The 19,334-nt window shown below is 40.9% G+C and overlaps 1 protein-coding gene across 2 annotated transcripts in view; it reads left to right on the top strand.

Annotated features, from left to right (window-relative positions):
* The window catches only part of PXDC1 (PX domain containing 1), a 48,985-nt gene that overhangs the window by 20,779 nt on the left and 8,872 nt on the right, over positions 1-19,334 (top strand). Inside the window, exons 4-5 of one of the 2 annotated variants that reach the window (XM_081323704.1) lie at positions 3,995-4,106; positions 6,837-9,340. In XM_081323704.1, the coding sequence (XP_081179830.1) occupies positions 3,995-4,106; positions 6,837-6,954 (230 nt within the window). In that variant the 3' untranslated portion in view covers positions 6,955-9,340. Of the gene's footprint in view, positions 1-3,994; positions 4,107-6,836; positions 9,341-19,334 lie in introns of those variants that run through there. The other variant, XM_081323705.1, reaches the window with a different exon arrangement.

Raw genomic sequence — 19,334 nt, 5'->3', positions numbered from 1 at the left:
CTTAGCAGTTGTGACCATTGTGGAGTCTTCTGAGAAATAAATTCCTTTTGAGAAATAAATTCCTCCTGTCTGGAGGGTTGCTAGGCTGGGAAGGCTGAGAAGCACTTTGTGAGCTGAAACGTGGTATTGAATGGTGTTTTTATGTTCGTGCATAAAGGGAAATGACGTGTCCTTGGTTATTGCAGAATAGAAAGAATAAAATATAAATATATTCATTCATTTTCATTTTCATTTTATTAAATTTATATGCCGCCCTTCTCCCTGAGGACTCAGGGCGGCTCACAACAATAAAAATTAAAAAACATAGAGTAAAAAATTTAAAAGAGAATTAAACAATAAATACAAAATTACAAAACAATTTAACCCAGTAAAAGCCTAATTAAAAATCGTAGTCAGTCCAGGCCCGCTTGTTGGAACAACCAGGTCTTCAGGTCAGGGCGGAAGGACCGAAGGTCATGGGCTGTCCGCAGCTCCGGAGGCAACTCATTCCAGAAGGTCGGCACACCCACTAGAGAAGGCTCTCCCCCTGGGGGTCGCCAGCCAGCATTGCCTGGCCGACGGAACCCTAAGGAGGCCGACTGTGGGAGCGAACCGGGCGATGGGAGGTTGACAATGGCAGCAGGTATTCTCGCAAGTACTCCGGGCCTAAGCCATGCAGGGCTTTAAAGGTTATTACCAGCACCTTGAATCGCACTCGGAGGGTAACCGGAAGCCAATGCAGCTCGTGCAGGAGTGGTGTAACATGGGAGTACCGAGATACTCCCATAAGCACCCGCGCAGCCGCATTTTGCACCAGTTGAAGCCTCCGGGTGCTCTTCAAGGGCAGCCTCATGTAAAGAGCATTGCAGTAATCCAGGCGAGAAGTGACGAGGGCATGGGTAACCGTGCATAGGACATCTCAGTCCAAAAAGGGGCTCAACTGGCGCACTAGGCATGCTTTGCGTAGTATTTAAGGCATACACATGTAAGATTTTCCTTTTTGTTGTTGTTTTGGGGGGTTTTGTTTTTTGGGGAAATGAATGGAGAAATCAAACAAATTCCTTTAGTCTCTCTTGATCTGTTGAATTCAGAATCTCACAGGGTAAACAATATCTGGTAGAGTTTGCTAGAATAGATGCTATGGAACAAGATAGTATTTAATTTTACAAAAGAAAGGGTTAGGGAGAACAAGAAAAGAAAAGGCCTTCTGGTCACATTTCACTTGGGATGTGTTTAGCTTGTTTGTTCGGGCCACTTGCATCATCCAAAGAGCGAAAAGGACATAAGGACATAATTTTAAGTTCAGTAAAGAAAAACCTGTTCCCAACAGTCCCTCTCCAGGATGAAAAGGAAAGAACAAGAACAAGGATACAACTTTGCTTTTCTTTCCTTCTTGCAATCAATCATGTTTAACAGCATTTCCTGGGGTGGGGAATAGAGGAAACTAAATTGGAACGGATACAAGGCTAACAATAAATTTGTTTTACTAAATGCAGAACAAAAACAAGAAAGTCACCTACACGCTTAAGCATTAGATAGGAAGAATACATAAAGAAAGTTTAGATACGCCTTACATACCCAGTTCATCCAGAAATAGCAAAAACTTCAGGGTTCACGGGGAAACATTTCTGATTATGTAAGTTTTTTTCTATAATTAGATGAAATCTCTATCGTTTTTGTACAAAACCCTGTCATGTAAGATACAGGAGCTCTTTCTGTGTTCTTTTTCCATTGGAAAACAGTTCCTCAAGGCAGATATTACTTGGTAAAATTTTGTTCAGATCAGGAGAACTTTAGCCTCTCCTACCAATTGAAAGCTGATGCTCTCTGATTGTTGCTCCCCAAGACAAAACCATTAAAATTAAAAAAGTCATAAAGAGCCTAAAGAATCACAGAAAAGGTTATAGAATGGGAAAACTTTGGTGGAGCACCTGGCCATAATTCCAAAAAAAAAGAGCATGGGTGTGTGTATGTGTGTGTGCATGCCTATGCACTGTGTGTGTATATAATGGGATTTGGAAATTATTAAGGAATACATGTATTCTGGATTCTGGATTGAGGGCAGGACAAGAAGCAAAGGATGGAAGCTAATCAAGGAGAGAAGCAACCTAAAACTAAGAATAAATTGCCTGACAGAACAAATAACCAGTGGAACAACTTTATTGTGTAGTGGGTTCTGGAGAGTAGGAAGGACGCCAGGCCGATGAGTACAGCATAACAGCTCTTTATTAGGTGGAAGTGACCGTACTGGGGAATAGGGGTTACCTGCACTCTTTATATACCTGGCCAGTACCTGGCCAGGTACACAGCCAACCAATCGGATTGAACCTCTGTTTCCCGCCGAAACTGCTTCCCGCCAAAACAGTTACAGTTCAATGCCTCCTGGTGGTGACTCTTATACAAATGCTTTAGGTGTTCCTTTAAGCCTAATACATAACAAACTTGTATCCAGATTTTGTGAATGCTCCAACACTGGAAGTTTTTAAGAAAAGATTGGAGAACCATTTGTCTGAAATGGTATAGGGTTTCCTGCCTGTGCAGGGGATTGGACTAGAAGACCTCCAAGGTCCCTTCCAACTCTGTTATCCTATCCTATCCTATCCTATCCTATCCTATCCTATCCTATCCTATCCTATCCTATCCTATCCTATCCTATCCTATCCTATCCTATCCTATTCTGGATTAATATTTATCATACTTTTAGAAAATTATTTTGGAACTTGGAAAAACATTCAAGATGGAGTTTAATACTATATAACGTTTCAAACTGAACATGGGAAAAATAACATGCTTGTTCTGTGTATGCTCAAATGCTAATAAAGTGTCATTTTAACATTTATTTAATTAATAATTCAATCACATATTGAAATTGCAGAGAGTGATCTCTTGATTCCTGGAGGTATGAATAGTGGTTTTTTCTCTCAACCTTGATAATCCAGCTCATATAAGAGAAACTCTGGCAAATTCCCCTCAGTGTTTCAGACATTATGTCACTCCCAAAGACACTCCTTGTATCTTATGGAGGCACAAGTAACTTCAGAACAGATCGGCACAATATTTGTCCTGTAGGCTACACGAGGCCTTCCAAGCAGCGTTTATGCATTCCTGCTATTGTTTTTCATCATTGCCAAACCTCACTTTAGAAGAGATCAATTTAATATCTTCTTGCAATAGTATGAAAGGTAAAGGTTCCCCTGCACATGCGTGCTAGTCATTTCCAACTCTAGGGGCCGGTGCTCATCTCCGTTTCAAAGCCGAAGAGCCAGCACTTGTCCGAGGACGTCTCCGTGGTCATGTGGCCGGCATGACTAGATGCCAAAGGCTGTTACCTTCCCACTGTAGTGGTCCGTATTTTTCTACTTGCATTTTTACGTGCTTTCGAACTGCTAGGTTGGCAGAAGCTGGGACGAGTAACTGGCGCTCACTCTATTATGCAGCACTCTGGATTTGACCCGCCAAACTGCCGACCTTCTGATCGACAAGCTCAGCGTCCTAACCCACTGAGCCACCGCGTCCCTAATAGTATGAAAATAGTATGAATAGTATTAATAGTATGAAAAGCCCCTGCCTATTTTTTTGTAGCAACTTCCAACCTCAAGGCACATGCTACCCAGTATCTTGCAGGCTTCAGGAATGCTGCCAGCTCCAGTGTTGCTTTTCATCAAACTATATAAGCAAGGATCAGAAGTACAGTAGCTTCTCCTCTCTCCTTCATCCTTGTCTGTATGATGATTATATTTTCAAGGATTATTTTTTTAAAAAAATGTAAAGAAAGGCCACGTTATTGTCTTCCTTGGAAGTTAAGCTGCAGTTCTATATCAGTAGAACTTACTTTTGAGTCAGCATCAGGAAATTGGGATTTCTTGATAATTTTAATCGCGATCCAAGAGATCACCTGTAAATTCCTTATAACGTACACCCTGAAATACGATACTTGTACTTACCTTTAAGCACGTACCTTTTAGGAATTAGTTCATGTTTGTAACGTTTCCCTTTCCCCCTTCTTTTTCTTCAGAAATCATGCGCTCTAATGGATTTTGTTTAGCGAATACTGAAACGATAGTTATTGATCACAGTATACCAAACGGCAAAGAAAGGCCCTTGGATGCTGATTCAGCAGAACACTTGTAAGTAATCATGATCCCTGGATATATATCCTCACCCCTAGATATGAAATCACCTCGTCTTTTTTTTCCCTCCCTCCATTTTTGAGCGTAATTGAGAAACAAACTATTGAACTCCTGTTAAGGAAGAGGAAGATTGCGTATCGCCACTTCCTTGTATTGTGGTCCAAATAGGATCAGAGGCCAATGCATTTAATGCAGCTCAGCCCCCTGTCTTTTCCATTAACATGACTCGGGGAGCTCATCCAATTAAGCTCAAAGTAGTCTTTGAATACAGGTAGTCCCCGACTTACAACAGTTCATTTAGTGACCATTCAAAGTTGCAATGGCACTGAAAAAAGTGACTTATGACCATTTTTCACACGAGCCTTGCAGCGTCCCCATCAAAGTCCAGACGTTTGGCAATTGATTCATATTTACAACAGTCACGGCGTCCCGGGATCACGTGATCCCCCTTTGCGGCTTTCTGATGAGCAAAGTCAATGGGGGAAGCCATATTCACTTAACAACCGTATTACTGACTTAACGACCGCAGCGGTTCGCTTAAGAACTGTGGCAAGAAAAGTCGAAAAATGTCTTGCTCAACAGCATAAATCTTCAGCGTGATTGTGGTCGTAAGGCGAGGACTACCTGTATCAGTGAGCCCTCTTTCCACCCTTACAGGCCTCCATTTTGAGACTCCCCCCCTTTTTCTCCAAAGATATTTCTAAGTTATGCTCCCCCCCCCCCGGTTGCACTAGTTTTGCTTTTTTTTAAAGTGAATTGGCTTTTCCTTCCTATCCACCCCCAGGCTTCTGTGCGTGGGAATTAGAGATTGTGTCACCAGGGCAGAATGGGAGCTGCAGTTGCCTGCACTTATTTTTTTTTCTGCTTCTAGATCAGGGGTCTTCAAACTTGGTAAGTTTAAGACTTGTGGACTTAAAGGGCTGGCTGAGGAATTCTGGGAGTTGAAGTCCACAAGTCTTAAAGTTGCCAAGTTTGAAGAGCCCTGTTCTAGATTATCTTTATCATGCCAGGAGCTGGGTTTATAGGTTAGCGGCTAGATCTGCCAATACAATCTTTGCGGATAGCACAATGACAGCCAGAGTTGTATCACAGAGGAGTCCTGGGAAATTTTGTGGTGGCAGGTGATGAATGTGTCACTGCCAGAATTTTACAAGAGTTAAATATTTGGAGTGTAAAAACCGAGTCTAATCACAAAACACCTTACTAAGGGTCAACATTATGTTAGTTATGTTGTGTGGCTTAGTACTAGGCTCACGAATCTTTGTACCTGTGTGTATATATGTTGTTATTTTAACAGCTCCTGTGTCAATTTGTGCAATCATTTTACATATCCCAAACTATAATAATGTGCAGAAGTACTTCTAAAGACAGGATTCTAAAGACTGATTATATTTCTCCGCGCGGATAAACTTTCAAACTTGGGAAATGATAACTATCATTTGGTTTTTAATTAAGGAGGAAGCAGATAAATTTAATAGGAGTCCTTCAGAAAGAGATGTTTTTTATTCAGTAGGTGGCAGTCTCTCCCCTTTGTGCCTTTATCATAGTGTATTGTTGCTGCAGTTGTGATAGTTTGAAATGATCCACTGGTAGATAAAATTCAGATTATGAAATCAGTTCATAATAAATATTGTGAGTCAGAAAATGTGCAAATGAACCATTATCCAGTAAACAACATACCTAAAATACATGAATCATGAATCTTATGGAAAGCATTAAAGAGATTTGGGGCAGAGCACACAAATTTATATCCTACAGTATAAACCTTAGTTGTCCAGGATTGAAATAGAGGCCAGTTTCCAGTCCCACACATTCTGACATGTTTTTATTTGGAAAATATTTAAAGTACTGTTCTATAAAAATACAGCAACCCATGTTAAAAAAAATATTATCAAGGTTTCCTGAAAAACTGGTTGCGGAGGTGCCACTGCTGCAGGTCCAAGTCAACAGGCGATGTTGTAACCAGTTTCTGATACCAACCTGGGCATTTGCAAGGCTGTTACTTGATCCATTCAGAACAAGGTAACCAAGGTGTTAGTGTGGCTGGTATACCATTATCAAGAATTTCTGTATTTGGCTAAATTCATCCTGGAATAAAACCTTGTCTCTAGTGCAGTGTTTGTATTTCAGTGCTGCAAAAGTCAATGATCAAAGAAATGCCATCCTTATTTTCAGAGATTAAAAAAAAGTTACAAATTTCATCGCATTCTGCCAAGCATAAAGGCCTTTAAAGCAGCTGTCTCAAGGTTTTTAGAGTGAAATAGGAACATCTGGGCTTCAGTTATATCATTCATTGCTCAAGTCCTTTCTAGCTAACTTCCTTCATTCTTCACTCAAGTTCATAATAAAATGGCGCCTCCTGACATACAGATAAAGCCCTTGTCACAATGATCTGTAAATTAAAATGTATGTACTCAGAGTAGAAGATTTCTTTGTGATTCATCAATTGCATCATTTGAAGAAACTCTTGCAGATTGCAAAATTATGGCTTGTGCCCAGGTGAAATGACAGCTAAATTTGATCAGTCAGGTGGATCCCCCAAATTCTGGCTGGGCTAATGACTTATATATATATATATATATATATATATATATATATAGTATCAACCTCTGGCTATTATCTTGGTGGCGTTACAACATAGCAAATATAGACCAACCAGTATCTCCTTTTGTGTCTCTATTATATGTCCTGGTATGAATGGCAGTTCTTTGTTTTATCCATTTTTAGGTTCGAAAATGTTAGTGAATTTACCTCCGAGTTGCAGGACACTGATGATCCAACAGCTTATGTCACCAACTTGTCATACTATCATCTGGTTCCATTTGAAACGGATATTTTGGACTAAGACTGTCAAACAGACTTCATGGCTGACATCAGGCAACTGCCCCATAGCTTTGCACTGATCATGCCTACTACAAGTTTATGATGCAAGACGGAAAAGGATTCCTACAAATGTAAACCTTGAAGCTGATTCTTCACAGTGGTTCCCTGGGCCAACTTGCAAGAATGCTTTTCTCCTCTAATGGACAAAGAGGGTTTTTTATATGGCCGAAAAGAATGAAACAAGGACATCAAGTGCTAAGTTGGTTCAACGAATAAGTGATCCAGTGGTTTTCACACACTGATAAAACTTTGATGATACCAAAAAGGAAAGAAAACATCAGCGGTACCAATGGTTACAGTGATATTTGCAAAGAAACTTCATGTTCCTTCTCTATCAAGCTGTCTTCAACATTTTGAAGCTTTTTTTAATTGAAAGATTCATTATGATCAGACACTAGGGGATTTTTTTTCCCCCGTTTCTCATGACAGCTTGCAAGAAACGTCCACTAGTTGGTTTACAGGGAGTATTCCAGAGTAAGTGATGCCTTATGTAATGCGTGCCTACAAGAAATAAGCTCATGAATTGACTGCTTAGTTTAGCTTAATTTGAAACCAAGGATTTTAATCCTCTGAGCAACTATCATTTTCTCCTGAAATAAATAATAATAATAATAATAATGAAACAAAAGAGTAAATAAGCAAGTTGTAGCTCAAAGAAAAAGGAAAATGCTGATGAGTTTTAAATGATCTATCTAAACTTTTGGGGTTTTTTCCCCCCAGGAATTCTCCAGGATTTTTTTTCTTCCACAATAGGAACACTTTGCAATTCTCAGTATTAATGTTTACACAGGTGGGGTACTTTTCTTCCTGTCACTTAACTTTCCATGGACTAGAACAAGAAACTTGCCAAAAGTACGATTTCCACACTGAGTAATCTTCAGCACTCCCCACTTAAATATAAATAACAACAAAGGAACATGGAGTGGAGTTCAGTTTGGTGGGGTGGATTCATGTTATCAAATAGTTTTAATGTTATGAATTATGTGCCACAAAAATATTGCTTTCTGTGGCACAACACTGGGCATGTGAAATAGGTGCTTCAACCCAGAGAAACATCTGATCTTGCATTAGGTGATTTTACAATGGCAAAACTTGAGTATTTGTGAAAGGAGAGAATATGTTCTAATAATAGGAATGCAAGCTGTTGTTCATACCACTCACTCAGCAATAAGCTTACAGTATTACAATTGTCATTATTTGAAAGTTACCCCACTGTTCTGCTTATGCACCAACCTTCCTCCCCAGCTTATCTTGTGTGATAAGGTCGTTGCCAACTATAGGGAGTGGTGCTCATCTCTATTTCAAGGCCATTGAGCCAACACTGTCGAGAGACGTATCTGCGGTCATGTACAGTAGACATCATGACATCATGTAGTGCTAAGCAGTTAAGACACTGGGCTTCTCAGCTGGAAACACCCAAGTGCTGCGTGACAGGGTGAGAGCCCCAGCTCCTGCCAACCTAGTAGTTTGAAAGCATGCAAATGTGAGTAAATAGGTATCGCTTCAGTGGGAAAGTAACAGCATCTTGTGTGATAACTGAACAAGAACTCCTTTTCCTGTAATAATAGCATAGGAGATTGAGGGTCTACAGCACCAACAATACATTGAAATGCAGCCCTTACTGAGCCTCTGTACTCGTTTGTTAAGAATACAAGCACTTCCCCAAAGAGTGATCCCTGTAATACTTAAACCTTCCTTTCAGGTGGCCGTAAGCCAGAAGAAAAAAAAAATACACAACTCTTGATCACCAAGAAAGAGGTATGGCAGAAGTAAAATCCACAGAGCTAACGAGTGAGATATGAATGGAGAAAGAGAACTGATTCTCCCATGAATGCACAACAGCCAAAATAGGGCTTAAACTGCTGGGCGTTGTTGACATTGATTTGAAATAGAACTCACAGGGTAGGATTCAACCACATAGTGATTGAATTATTTACAAGAGGCCCATCTGCAGGTGTTTCAGTCATCTCTTCCTTTCTCAGGATGTTCTGGAACCGTTCTACATTTAGAGTTAGGGCGCGGTGAATTATTGATGTCAAGCTGTAGTTTACAAGGATTGGGAAATGACAGTGAAGACAGTATTAGACCAACACATGCTTTTGTAAAGTAGATTAATGTCCATGATGTAATGGAAATAAGTGCATTCTATTAATAATTCTATTTTTCCCCTCTTGGTTGGGAAGGATATGGTACATCTTCCCCATCGCTAAAGCTTTTCAGAATTTGTATAATAACTATAAAGCAACATTTGCAAATGTAAATATTAATAAGTTATTGAAAAGCCTAACTCTTTTACAAAATTAGGTTCCCATTATATTTTAATGAAATAAAAGTATTACTCATCTTCAGTGTAATGTTTGCAATTGAATATCATTTTTTAATTGCGCAAAAGGAGCTCACTGGTGGGCCTGTTTTATACAGTTTCAGCTTCTGACATTATTGTCTATAAAACTCACCATCTCGTGAAGTCTGGGATTATGGGATTGTAATCCAGTACCATCCGGGAGCACAAAGTTGACAGATATTCTAGCATTCTTCTACTGTGATTGTCATAGGATGGTGTATTTTTCTCAGCTTTTTTAATTGATGCATTTCAGTAGAGTTACGAATTCTAAAATGAATTCAGGGCACATTTACATTAACCTTCCTTTCAAACGTCAAGGTGAATAAATCTCATACATATGCAACTAAGAACTTAAAATCATGTCATAAAACCTTTAGTGGACTAAGAACTAGTGCCTATGTCTTTCTACTCTACCTATGATGAAACTTGCACAGGTGACATTGTCCAGCAGCTAAGCAGAGCTAGCCATGGCTGCTACTTTAATAAAAGGCCTCCAGGGAATAATTGTGCTCTAAATTAGAATAATTTAATGGCAAATCACCTCTGTTTTACTATCAATAAAACAATATAAGGATGTCCTGAAGTTGGGATTGACTGGAAGGAGACTTTATATTTTATATGATTTGGGGGAAAATGTGTAAAACGTTATTTTTCAGAATGCAACATTTTTTTTCTTGTAAATTAATTGATTAAAGTTACTTGTAAAGTAAAAACAACACAAATTTAAAGAAAAAACAAAAAGGAAAAAAGTAATAACGAACAGAAATGAAAGAGAAAAAAGAACGATATAAAGAAGAACTAGAGAAGGAGGAAAGGAAAGGAAAAGTTATACAGAAGAGTCTTCCAATCTTCTTTACAGCAATTAAAAGCATTTATATTTTACCCTTTCTCTAAGTTTACAGTGTAATTCTTTATACTTTCTAATCATTCTTCTACTATGGGTATTTTAGAATTTTCCGTTTTTGTGCATATAATATTCACTTCGGTTATCCTGAAGCCTTTTCTAGTTGTCTACCCATTAGTCACAGCAAGAAAAGCTTTTGTATTAATTGAATATTAATCTTTAAAATTCTTTCTATCACTGTGTGTATTTGAATCCAAAATTTTCCGCTGTGTTTAACAAGCATGATAAAAATGACCTTTCACATTTTCCACACTTCCAACAAAATTTGAAATACTTCTATAGGTTCTAGAATGTTTTCCTGGTGTCTATCATTTTGTAAAAATTATCTCTTAAATTATAATATAATGTGAATTTCAGTCCTTTCAGCCCCATAGGAGCCATGGTGGCACAGTGGTTAGAATGCAGTATTGCAGGCTAATTCGGCCCACTGCCAGCAATTTGATTCTTACCGCCTCAAGGTTGACTCATCCTTTTGAAGTCGGCAAAATGAGGACCCAGATTGTTGGGGGCAAAATGCTGACTCTGTAAACTGCTTAGACAGGACTGTAAAGCACTGAAGCAGTACATAAGTATAATAAGTACTATTTTTATTGCTATATTTTCCTACTGATCCATCTGTATATTGTAATCAAAGTTCTTAACCCATTATATAATGCACCCTTTAACTCAGCGGTGTCAAACTCAATTTCATTGAGGGCCGCATCAGCATTGCGGTTGCCCTCAGGGGGCCGGGTGGGTGTGGCCTGGGTGGGTGTGGCCTACTGGGTGGGCGTGGCTAGAGTGCGTATGGCCTACTGGGTGGGCATGGCCAGCTCTACATCGTTCGCATCAAGGGTGCCTATGAGGGCCTGGGCAGGAGTGGGACAGATCTGAGGGTCTCTGGCAGAAGGAGGGTCTCTGGGCCAGGGCCAAGGCAGCGGGGGCCATTCCCTCACTGTTTCCAGGATGGCTTCGCGGGCCGCATGAAACCACTTCACGGACCGGATCTGGCCCCCGGGCCTTGTGTTTGACATGTCTGCTTTAACTTATTCTTCTGTTTCAAATTTCAGTAAAAGGTTATGTATTTAAACTATATTTCATCATTTCCACGTAATTCAATTTCAAATTCCATCTTGTATTGTTCAGTTTCTAATGTTCATTTGCCTAATTAAAATCTTTTTTTTAGCTGTATATAGGAAAATCATTGGAAACCAAATCTCTCTGCAATCAATTGAAATTTAGACTTCATCTTATATTCTCCATGTTCTTGTTCTGACACCATTCAACCATTTTTCTTGGCTGATTCTTTTCTATAATGTGTTTCTTGTGCTAAGATCCACAAAGGTATTCCAACACCTGTGTCTGAATACTACTACAGTACTCAGAACATACTACAGTTCTCTTGTGTGTGTGTGCTTCCCTCCACCCCACAGCCCCACTTAATTTGCTTAGTCAATGGTACAGTAAAAGTAAATTAATTCCAATGAGAAAATAATAATGCCTGGTCCTAGTGCCGAATAATTCTACCTTCAGTGAAACAGCCTGGGGATTGCAGAGTTCCTGGGAGATTACATCCAACCTTAAATCTCTTTCTATAGAGAAGTAGCTGATAAGAACCTTCTGTTACCAGTCATTTATATACATTACAATTTATTGCTGCCCAACGCATTTTGTAGCTCAGTTCCTCTTGAGCAAACGATCAAAAGGCAAATGGTTCAATGAATTTCAGCAAAGGAGAATACTAAAGTGTGCTTTTCATGAGGACAGTAACAAATTGTTATTTTATCTCATTGCACACCGCTCAGGGTCGCTTTTGGTGAGATGGGCAGCTGTATACAATTGATTGATAAATAAGATAAATAAATAAAAATTGCCCCTGAAAAACTACAGGTAGTCATCAACTTACGACCACAGTTAAGCCCAGAATTTATGTTGCTAAGTGAGAAATTGGTTCAGTGAGTTTTGTCCCATTTTACAACTTTTCTTGCACAGTTGTTAAATGAATCACTACAGTTGTTAAATTAGGAACATGGTTGTTAAGTAAATCTGGCTTCTCCATTGACTTTGGTTGTCAGAAGGTCGCAAAAGGTGATCACACGACCCTGGGACACTATTTTATTTTTATTTTATTAGATTTATATACCGCCCCTCTCCAAGGACTTGGGGCGGTGTACAGGGCAATTAAAACGCTAACAACACGCAAGGTATAAAAATTAAAATAAGATTAAATCAATAGCCCTAAGTAATAAATACAATCTAAAATTAATTTTTTTTAAAAAAACACTAAAATCCAATCCCTCAGTCCAGGCTGGCCTGTTCAAACAACCAAGTCTTCAGGTCGCGGCGAAACGAGCGAAGGTCGGGAGCCATCCAGAGCTCAACCGGAAGCTGATTCCAGAGGGCAGGCGCGCCCACAGAGAATGCTCTCCCCCTGGGGTCCACCATTCCTTGACCGATGGCACCCTGAGGAGGCCCTCTCTGTGGGAGCGCACAGGACGATGGGAGGTTAACGGCGGCAAAAGGTGCTCCCGTAAATAACCCGGACCCATGCCATTTAGGGCTTTATAGGTCATCACCAGCACCTTGAATCTCACTCGGAAGACAACTGGAAGCCAATGCAGCTTGCAGAGCAGAGGTGTTACATGGGAGTATCGGGAAACCCCCATCACAACTCGCGCGGCTGCATTCTGCACCAGCTGGAGCCTCCGAGTGGTATTCAAGGGCAGCCCCATGTAGAGAGCATTGCAGTAGTCTATCCGAGAGGTCACGAGCGCATGAGTGACTGTGCGTAAGGCGTCCCGGTCCAAATAGGGCCACAACTGGCGCACCAGGCGAACCTGGGCAAAAGCCCCCCTGGTCACAGCTCCTATATGATCTTCAAAATTGAGCTGTGAATCAAGGAGGACGCCCAAGTTGCGAGCCCTATCTACAGGGGGTAACACCTCACCCCCTATAGATAAAGATGGAATAGAATGGACAACCCGAGATGCCGGTACACTACAACCATCATAAATGTGAACCAGTTGCCAAGCATCTGAACTTTGACCACGTGACCATGGGGGTGCTGTAACAGTCATAGGAGTGATAAAATGGTCATAAGTCACTTTTTTAAGTTCTGTTGTAACTTCAAACGGTCACTAAATGAACTGTTGTAAGTCGAGGACTACCTGTAATCTAGTTCTGAATGCATATGACAGAAATAAATTTGATATCAACACCTTATTTTTATTTCTAAAAAATGATTCTCTGTTGATCATTCCTGCATTCAGTGCCTCTTGCTTTTCCCAGTATCCTATCTCTTCTGGTGTTAAAATTTAAATGGATGGATAACTAGCATATTTCTTTTAGCTGTGTTTTAGCTATACATGCTACCTGAATGTTTTGTGACTTGCTGGATTCTGAAATTAGGGACTAAAACGTGTTCCCAATATTTGCCATTTTTACAGAAAAAAAAGTCTCAAATCTACTTCAGTCATTTTATTAAGAACTAATTTTATGCAGAATGCCAGATTTATTTGGCTTATAATTTTTGGACAGGAATTTGGATATAATTAAAATGCAATTAGGGGGAAGACTTGGTGGATAATGAAGATTTTTCTTCTCATAATATTTATTAAAATGGGATTTCCTCCAATAGAATAGCTGAATAATATTTTTGAAACAAAAGGAAATGTTTTTCACACAGCAAATAAACAAGAAATGGAAAGCTACATGATGAAATGGCAAGAAGATTTAATAGCCTTTGAAACAAAATTTTAAAAATGAAGTTAGGAGGTTATCATCTATTTATCACTAAATAAGAGGGTTGTGTAGATTGATTTGAATTGGCAGAGTGATCTGATTTGTATTGCTAATTAAGTTTGGATCCCCATATTAATTTGATTTAGATTGCCAAGGTAAAATCCCCATTTGACTGGAACTTGATCAGAAAGTTGCTTCAGTTTAAAAGGAAGACTTACTGTGCATGGGCAAAAGGCCATCAAATTGATAGACTGATTTGGAAACAATTGGATGATTTGATCTGAACAGACAATCTGATTTAGAAACTCAATTAAGAGATTCAATTGAATCACCTTCAATTCAAAACTGAACGGAGTCTGTTGCCTTATTAAATAATGTTTCAGATCCCGGAGTATTAATCTTGGTAATAAAAAGTGGGGAAAAATCCTTTCTAGTTTCCTTATGGCTGATCTGTTAGAAATACAACACCTGGCATATGTAGTGTCTTTTTTGTTTCAGCAAAATAATTCTCTACCCTTCTTCATGCTCAAGATCAGCCAAGTACATTGGCTGCCGAGCTTATCTTAAAAGGTTTTCTGTAGATGAAGCCAGCAAAATAATAGTCAAAACACCCTGTAAAATTGGCCACTATACTTGAGTTTCTAACATGTATTAACACAATAACTCTTCTTGCTCATCTTAAAATTCTATTTTTTTTAAATCATGGTCTCTCCTATGTTATTATTTCATGCAAAACCCTTGACTCCCACACTCCTACCCCCACCCCCTGGTCATTTTCCATTTTGAAAAGTCGAATAGCATTTCCTTTATAGTGTGCATAAATCAATATTGCCCTTGGCAGCTTGACATAACTTGCAGGTGGATGCATATAACTCCTTGACATCGTATTTTTAAATTGATGCCTTTGCCTTCTGTTTCCAAGAAACTTCTTAAAAGATGAAACAAGCTAGGGTGGATGATGTGATTGTATTTGGCTGAGATTCTAGAAAGAGTGAAGAGAAGAGCAACAAAGCTGATTAGGGGACTGGAGGTTCAAACATATGAAGAACGGTTGCTGGAATTGGGTATGTCTAGTTTAATGAACTGAAGGACCAGGGGTGACATGATAGCGGTGTTCCAATATCTAAGGGATTGCCAGAAAGAAGGGTCAAATCTATTCTCCAAAGCATCTGAAGTCAGGAAAAGAAGCAATGGATGAAAAATAGTTAAGGAGAGAATCAACCTAGAACTAAGGGGAAATTTCCTGACAGTTAGAACAATTAATCAGTGGAACAACCTGCCTCCAGAAGTTGTGGGTGCTCCAATACTGAAGGTACTTAAGAAAAGATTGGACAACCATTTGTCTAAAATGTTACAAGGTTTTCTGCCTAATCAGGGGGCTGGACTAGAAGACCACCAAAGTCCCTTCCAACTTTGTTATTCTGCTATTCCAGGGGTGTCAAACTCAATTTCATTGAGGGCTGCATCAGCATTGCGGTTGCCCTCAGGGGGCCAAGTGGGTATGGCCAGGGTGGGTGTGGCCTACTGGGTGGGCATGGCTAGAGTGCGTATGGCCTACTGGGTGGGCGTGGCCAGCTCTACATTGTTCGCATCAAGGGTGCCTATGAGGGCCTGGGCAGGAGTGGGACAGATCTGAGGGTCTCTGGCAGAAGGAAGGTCTCTGGGCCAGGGCCAAGGCAGTGGGGGCCGTTCCCTCACTGTTTCCAGGATGGCTTCGCGGGCCACATGAAACCACTTCGCGGGCCGGATCCGGCCCCCGGGCCTTGTGTTTGACATGTCTGTGCTATTCTGTACTATTATTCTATTAATCTGATACTGGATAACAGCGTGAAGCTGTAATTTCCTGGATACAAATGATCTACATTTGCTTCATTGAAATGGCCCTAGTATGGATGCAGAGACATTGCCATCAACACCACTGTCACCTCACAGTGTTTGTTTGTTTCCTCTGAAAACAAAACTGTTTAAGCAAAAAGCTTTTCTGGATTATGAATCATTGGCTCCCTACAGGAACTGAGTTACAAAGACGCATGCACAGCTGCCTGTTATGAACGTATTTTTCCAGCTAGGGTTGCCAATTCCTACAGTGTCCACGCTCACATATTCCTGTCCATAAAGAAAAACACCAAGAGGATGTCAACTTCCTTTTCCTGCTTTTCCTTTATGCTGGGTTATGGAATTCCATCTGACCAGCAAAGGAACAAGTTGAGATTAATGGTTCCAAGTAGTTATAAAACATTGGATAACCATGTCTTCTGCTTTACAGAGGGCAGTTCTCAATTGGCAATTAAATGTCTATATTGACATCTATCTGTCCACCTATCAATTTCATACTATTTTGTTTTATTCTGCAAGGAACTATTGCTTCCTACTGTTAGTGTTACTATAGGTTCTCTTTTGTCGTTTCCCCCCCCCACTTTTTGGGTGATGCATGATCTCTTTGGTGTTACCGTCTTAAGTGGAAATTACCATTTTTGCTAAATGTTAGAATATTTCTGTAGGCTGTCATTTCTTGGAGCAAGCTCTTCTAGTTTCCTCTCTGCTCTGGAGGTAAGGATGGAAATAAAGTTTTCCCAGTTTGTGATTGTTAGATGAATACAGCATCAACATCGCTGCTCCTTAGTCTTGCAATACTCCTTAAGTAAAAGGGAGGTATCTGAGGAACTGCCTTACCCTGATGAGACTAACCCACCCTACTCGTTCAAGTAGAAGGGGCCTTCTTTGAATCCCATTGGTCAAAGAATTTAGGCTGGTGGAGTCCATGAGATGAACCTTTTCTGCTGTGGCCTCCACCTTCTGGAATATTCTCCCGTCAAAGGTGAAATCTATCTGCACACTCCTAGCCTTCTGGAAGAATCCAAAAATTTGTCTCTGGCGCTTGGCCTGGGCTTCTGACAGGGGCCCCCTACATTGGGGTTGGTTGACAGCATAGAGATTCTTAAACACCCCTCCCCCCCAGACTGCCCATCTTGACTTTTAATTTTAATTGGTTTTGAGGTGTTTTTTTTGCAGTTTTTAACTTTTATTATATTGTAAGCTACCCTATATTACTGAGATGGGCGGCATAGAAATCCAGTTAATAAATAAATAAAAGGGAGAAGGAGATGGGAAAATAAATATGATCTGATTTTGCTGTTGGAGCATAAGGGGAGGATCCAAGGGAAAAGTAGGTGAAGATACACCTCCCAGGGCTTCCCTCACATTCTGGTGTTCATGATCTATGCAATTGCTTAATGACCCACAACTAGGAGAACTGGGATTGCGATAAAAGCAGTCAGCTTAACAACTGCTTCACTCACAACCAAAATTGCTGTCTTAAGCTGAGGATTACTTGTACTTTCCTTCCCTTATTACCTAGTTAAGTGGAGAATTCTCTGGGGTTTTCATTCATTAAAAGCCACAGGCAAACTGAACATTTCACAGATGAAATGGAATAAAATGCCCACCCCATTTCCCTTCCTACAGTAGAAGGTATGCAGATCTGGAATTCTATGCTTAAAGAGACACATAGTCTTTCAATATAATTGAAATTTCTGCACAAAGAAGACCCCCTCATCATGGACATACAAAATGAGCCTTTTAGCTATGCATTAGGACTGTGCAGTGTTTTGGGTCCAAAGGCAAAGAGTTGCATTGAAATACTTGGGGATGTACATATAACACCATCCTTCAGTTCCATCTTTTTTCCTGGAAACGTACTGGAGCCGCAGAGGACAGCTGTGTGATCGCAGCTGCTCTAAAGAGTTTCTGTCAACTATATCAACACCCGGATGGGATCCAAAGCACAGCTATGCTATAAATGGAAACTAATCCAAGGAGAGAAGCAACCTGGAATTAAGGAGAAACTTCCTGACAGTGAGGACAATTAACCAGTGGAGCAGCTTTTGCCTTCAGAAGTTGTGGGTGCTTCATCACTGGAGGTTTTTAAGGAGAGACTGGGCACAGTCACCTGTCTGAAATGGAATAGGGCTGGGGTGGCGAACCTATGGCATGGGTGCCACAGGTGGCACGCAGAGCCCTCTCTGTGGGCACGCACGCCGTTGCCCAAGTCCTAGCCCTTCAGCTGGGTTTTATAAAACCTTTTCGCTTTAGGCCTCCGCCGCCGTGTGCAAAAAAAAAAGGTCCAATCAATCAATTTCAACTTCTTGTGGGGAAAAAAAAGATATCGTAAAGTTGGAATTGATTGATTGAAATTTTTAGTCCCACCCAGTCTGCCGTTACCACCTCAGCCATGCCCACCCAATTGGCCACGCCCACCCAATTGGCCACACCCACCCAATTGGCCACACCCACCTGGCACCTGGCGATACATAAGTGGGTTTTGGGTTGCAGTTTGGGCACTCGGTCTCTAGAAGGTTCGCCATCACTGGTATAGGGTCTCCTGCTGGAGCAGGGGTTGGACTACAAGACCTCCCAGATCCCTTCCAGCTCTATTCTCATTGACATGCACATTATTCCTTTGTTTTAGTCAGTGCAGAGAAGCGCAAGTGCAATCAATCTCCCTTTTTTTTAACATTCAGGAATGGACAATATGCAACTATGACCACAGTTGAGCCCAAAATTTCCATTGCTAAGCAAAACAAGTGAGTTTTGCCCACTTTAACAATCTTTCTTGCCACGGCTGTTAAGTGGTTTCTGCAAAGTCACGTGGTCGCACAGAGAGACGGACACTTGAGCTGGGTAGTACTTCTTTATTGGATCAGGAATGAAGCTGAAGCAAAGGGGTTACCTGGCGTCTCTTTATACCTGCCCAGGTGAATCGTGACCAATAGATTCAAACCTGGGCTTCCCGCCAGTGCAGGTGGCCAATGGATTTAAACCCTGGCTTCCCGCCAGAGATGACCATGCCCTGGGGCTGTCAACGACTACCTCTATTCAGGCTTTCCCGCCAAAGCGGTTATAGCCTGGAGCTGTCCAGCCCGCTGCTGTGCTAACATTCCGTGTATGCTTTAAGAGCATACACTACACCCCTTCCCCCATAGTGAGGAATTACCCTCTGTCATTCAGTCTCCCATAACTATATACACTTATGTACACTATACACAAAATGTACAATTGTTATCCCTTGGTTGCTTCTCCACCCCCGTAAGAACGCACATAGTCCGCGAGGTAGCTTGGAGCCTTGTGCGGCCTGCTTGATCTTCTTGGGACTGGTTCTCCTGGTGCTGTGTCTAGACTCTCTTCCTTGTTGTGATTGTTGTGGTGAATTGTGGTGTGTGTGTGTGTGTGTGTGTGTGTTGCGGTGCCCGGGTTTTGTGTTCTGCTGGGTTCTGGTGACTGCCTGGTTTCTCTGTCCGTCTCCTGCCTGGGGTGGGGTTGCCACTGTGCCCCTCTGGTAGCCCTCCTGGGTGTTTGTGTTTGTGTTGGCTCTTCC

This window comes from Vipera berus, assembly GCF_964194415.1.
Source record: "Vipera berus genome assembly, chromosome: 3".
In the NCBI taxonomy this organism is placed as follows: Eukaryota; Metazoa; Chordata; class Lepidosauria; order Squamata; family Viperidae; genus Vipera; species Vipera berus.
This window is presented reverse-complemented; position numbering and strand designations above follow the sequence as displayed.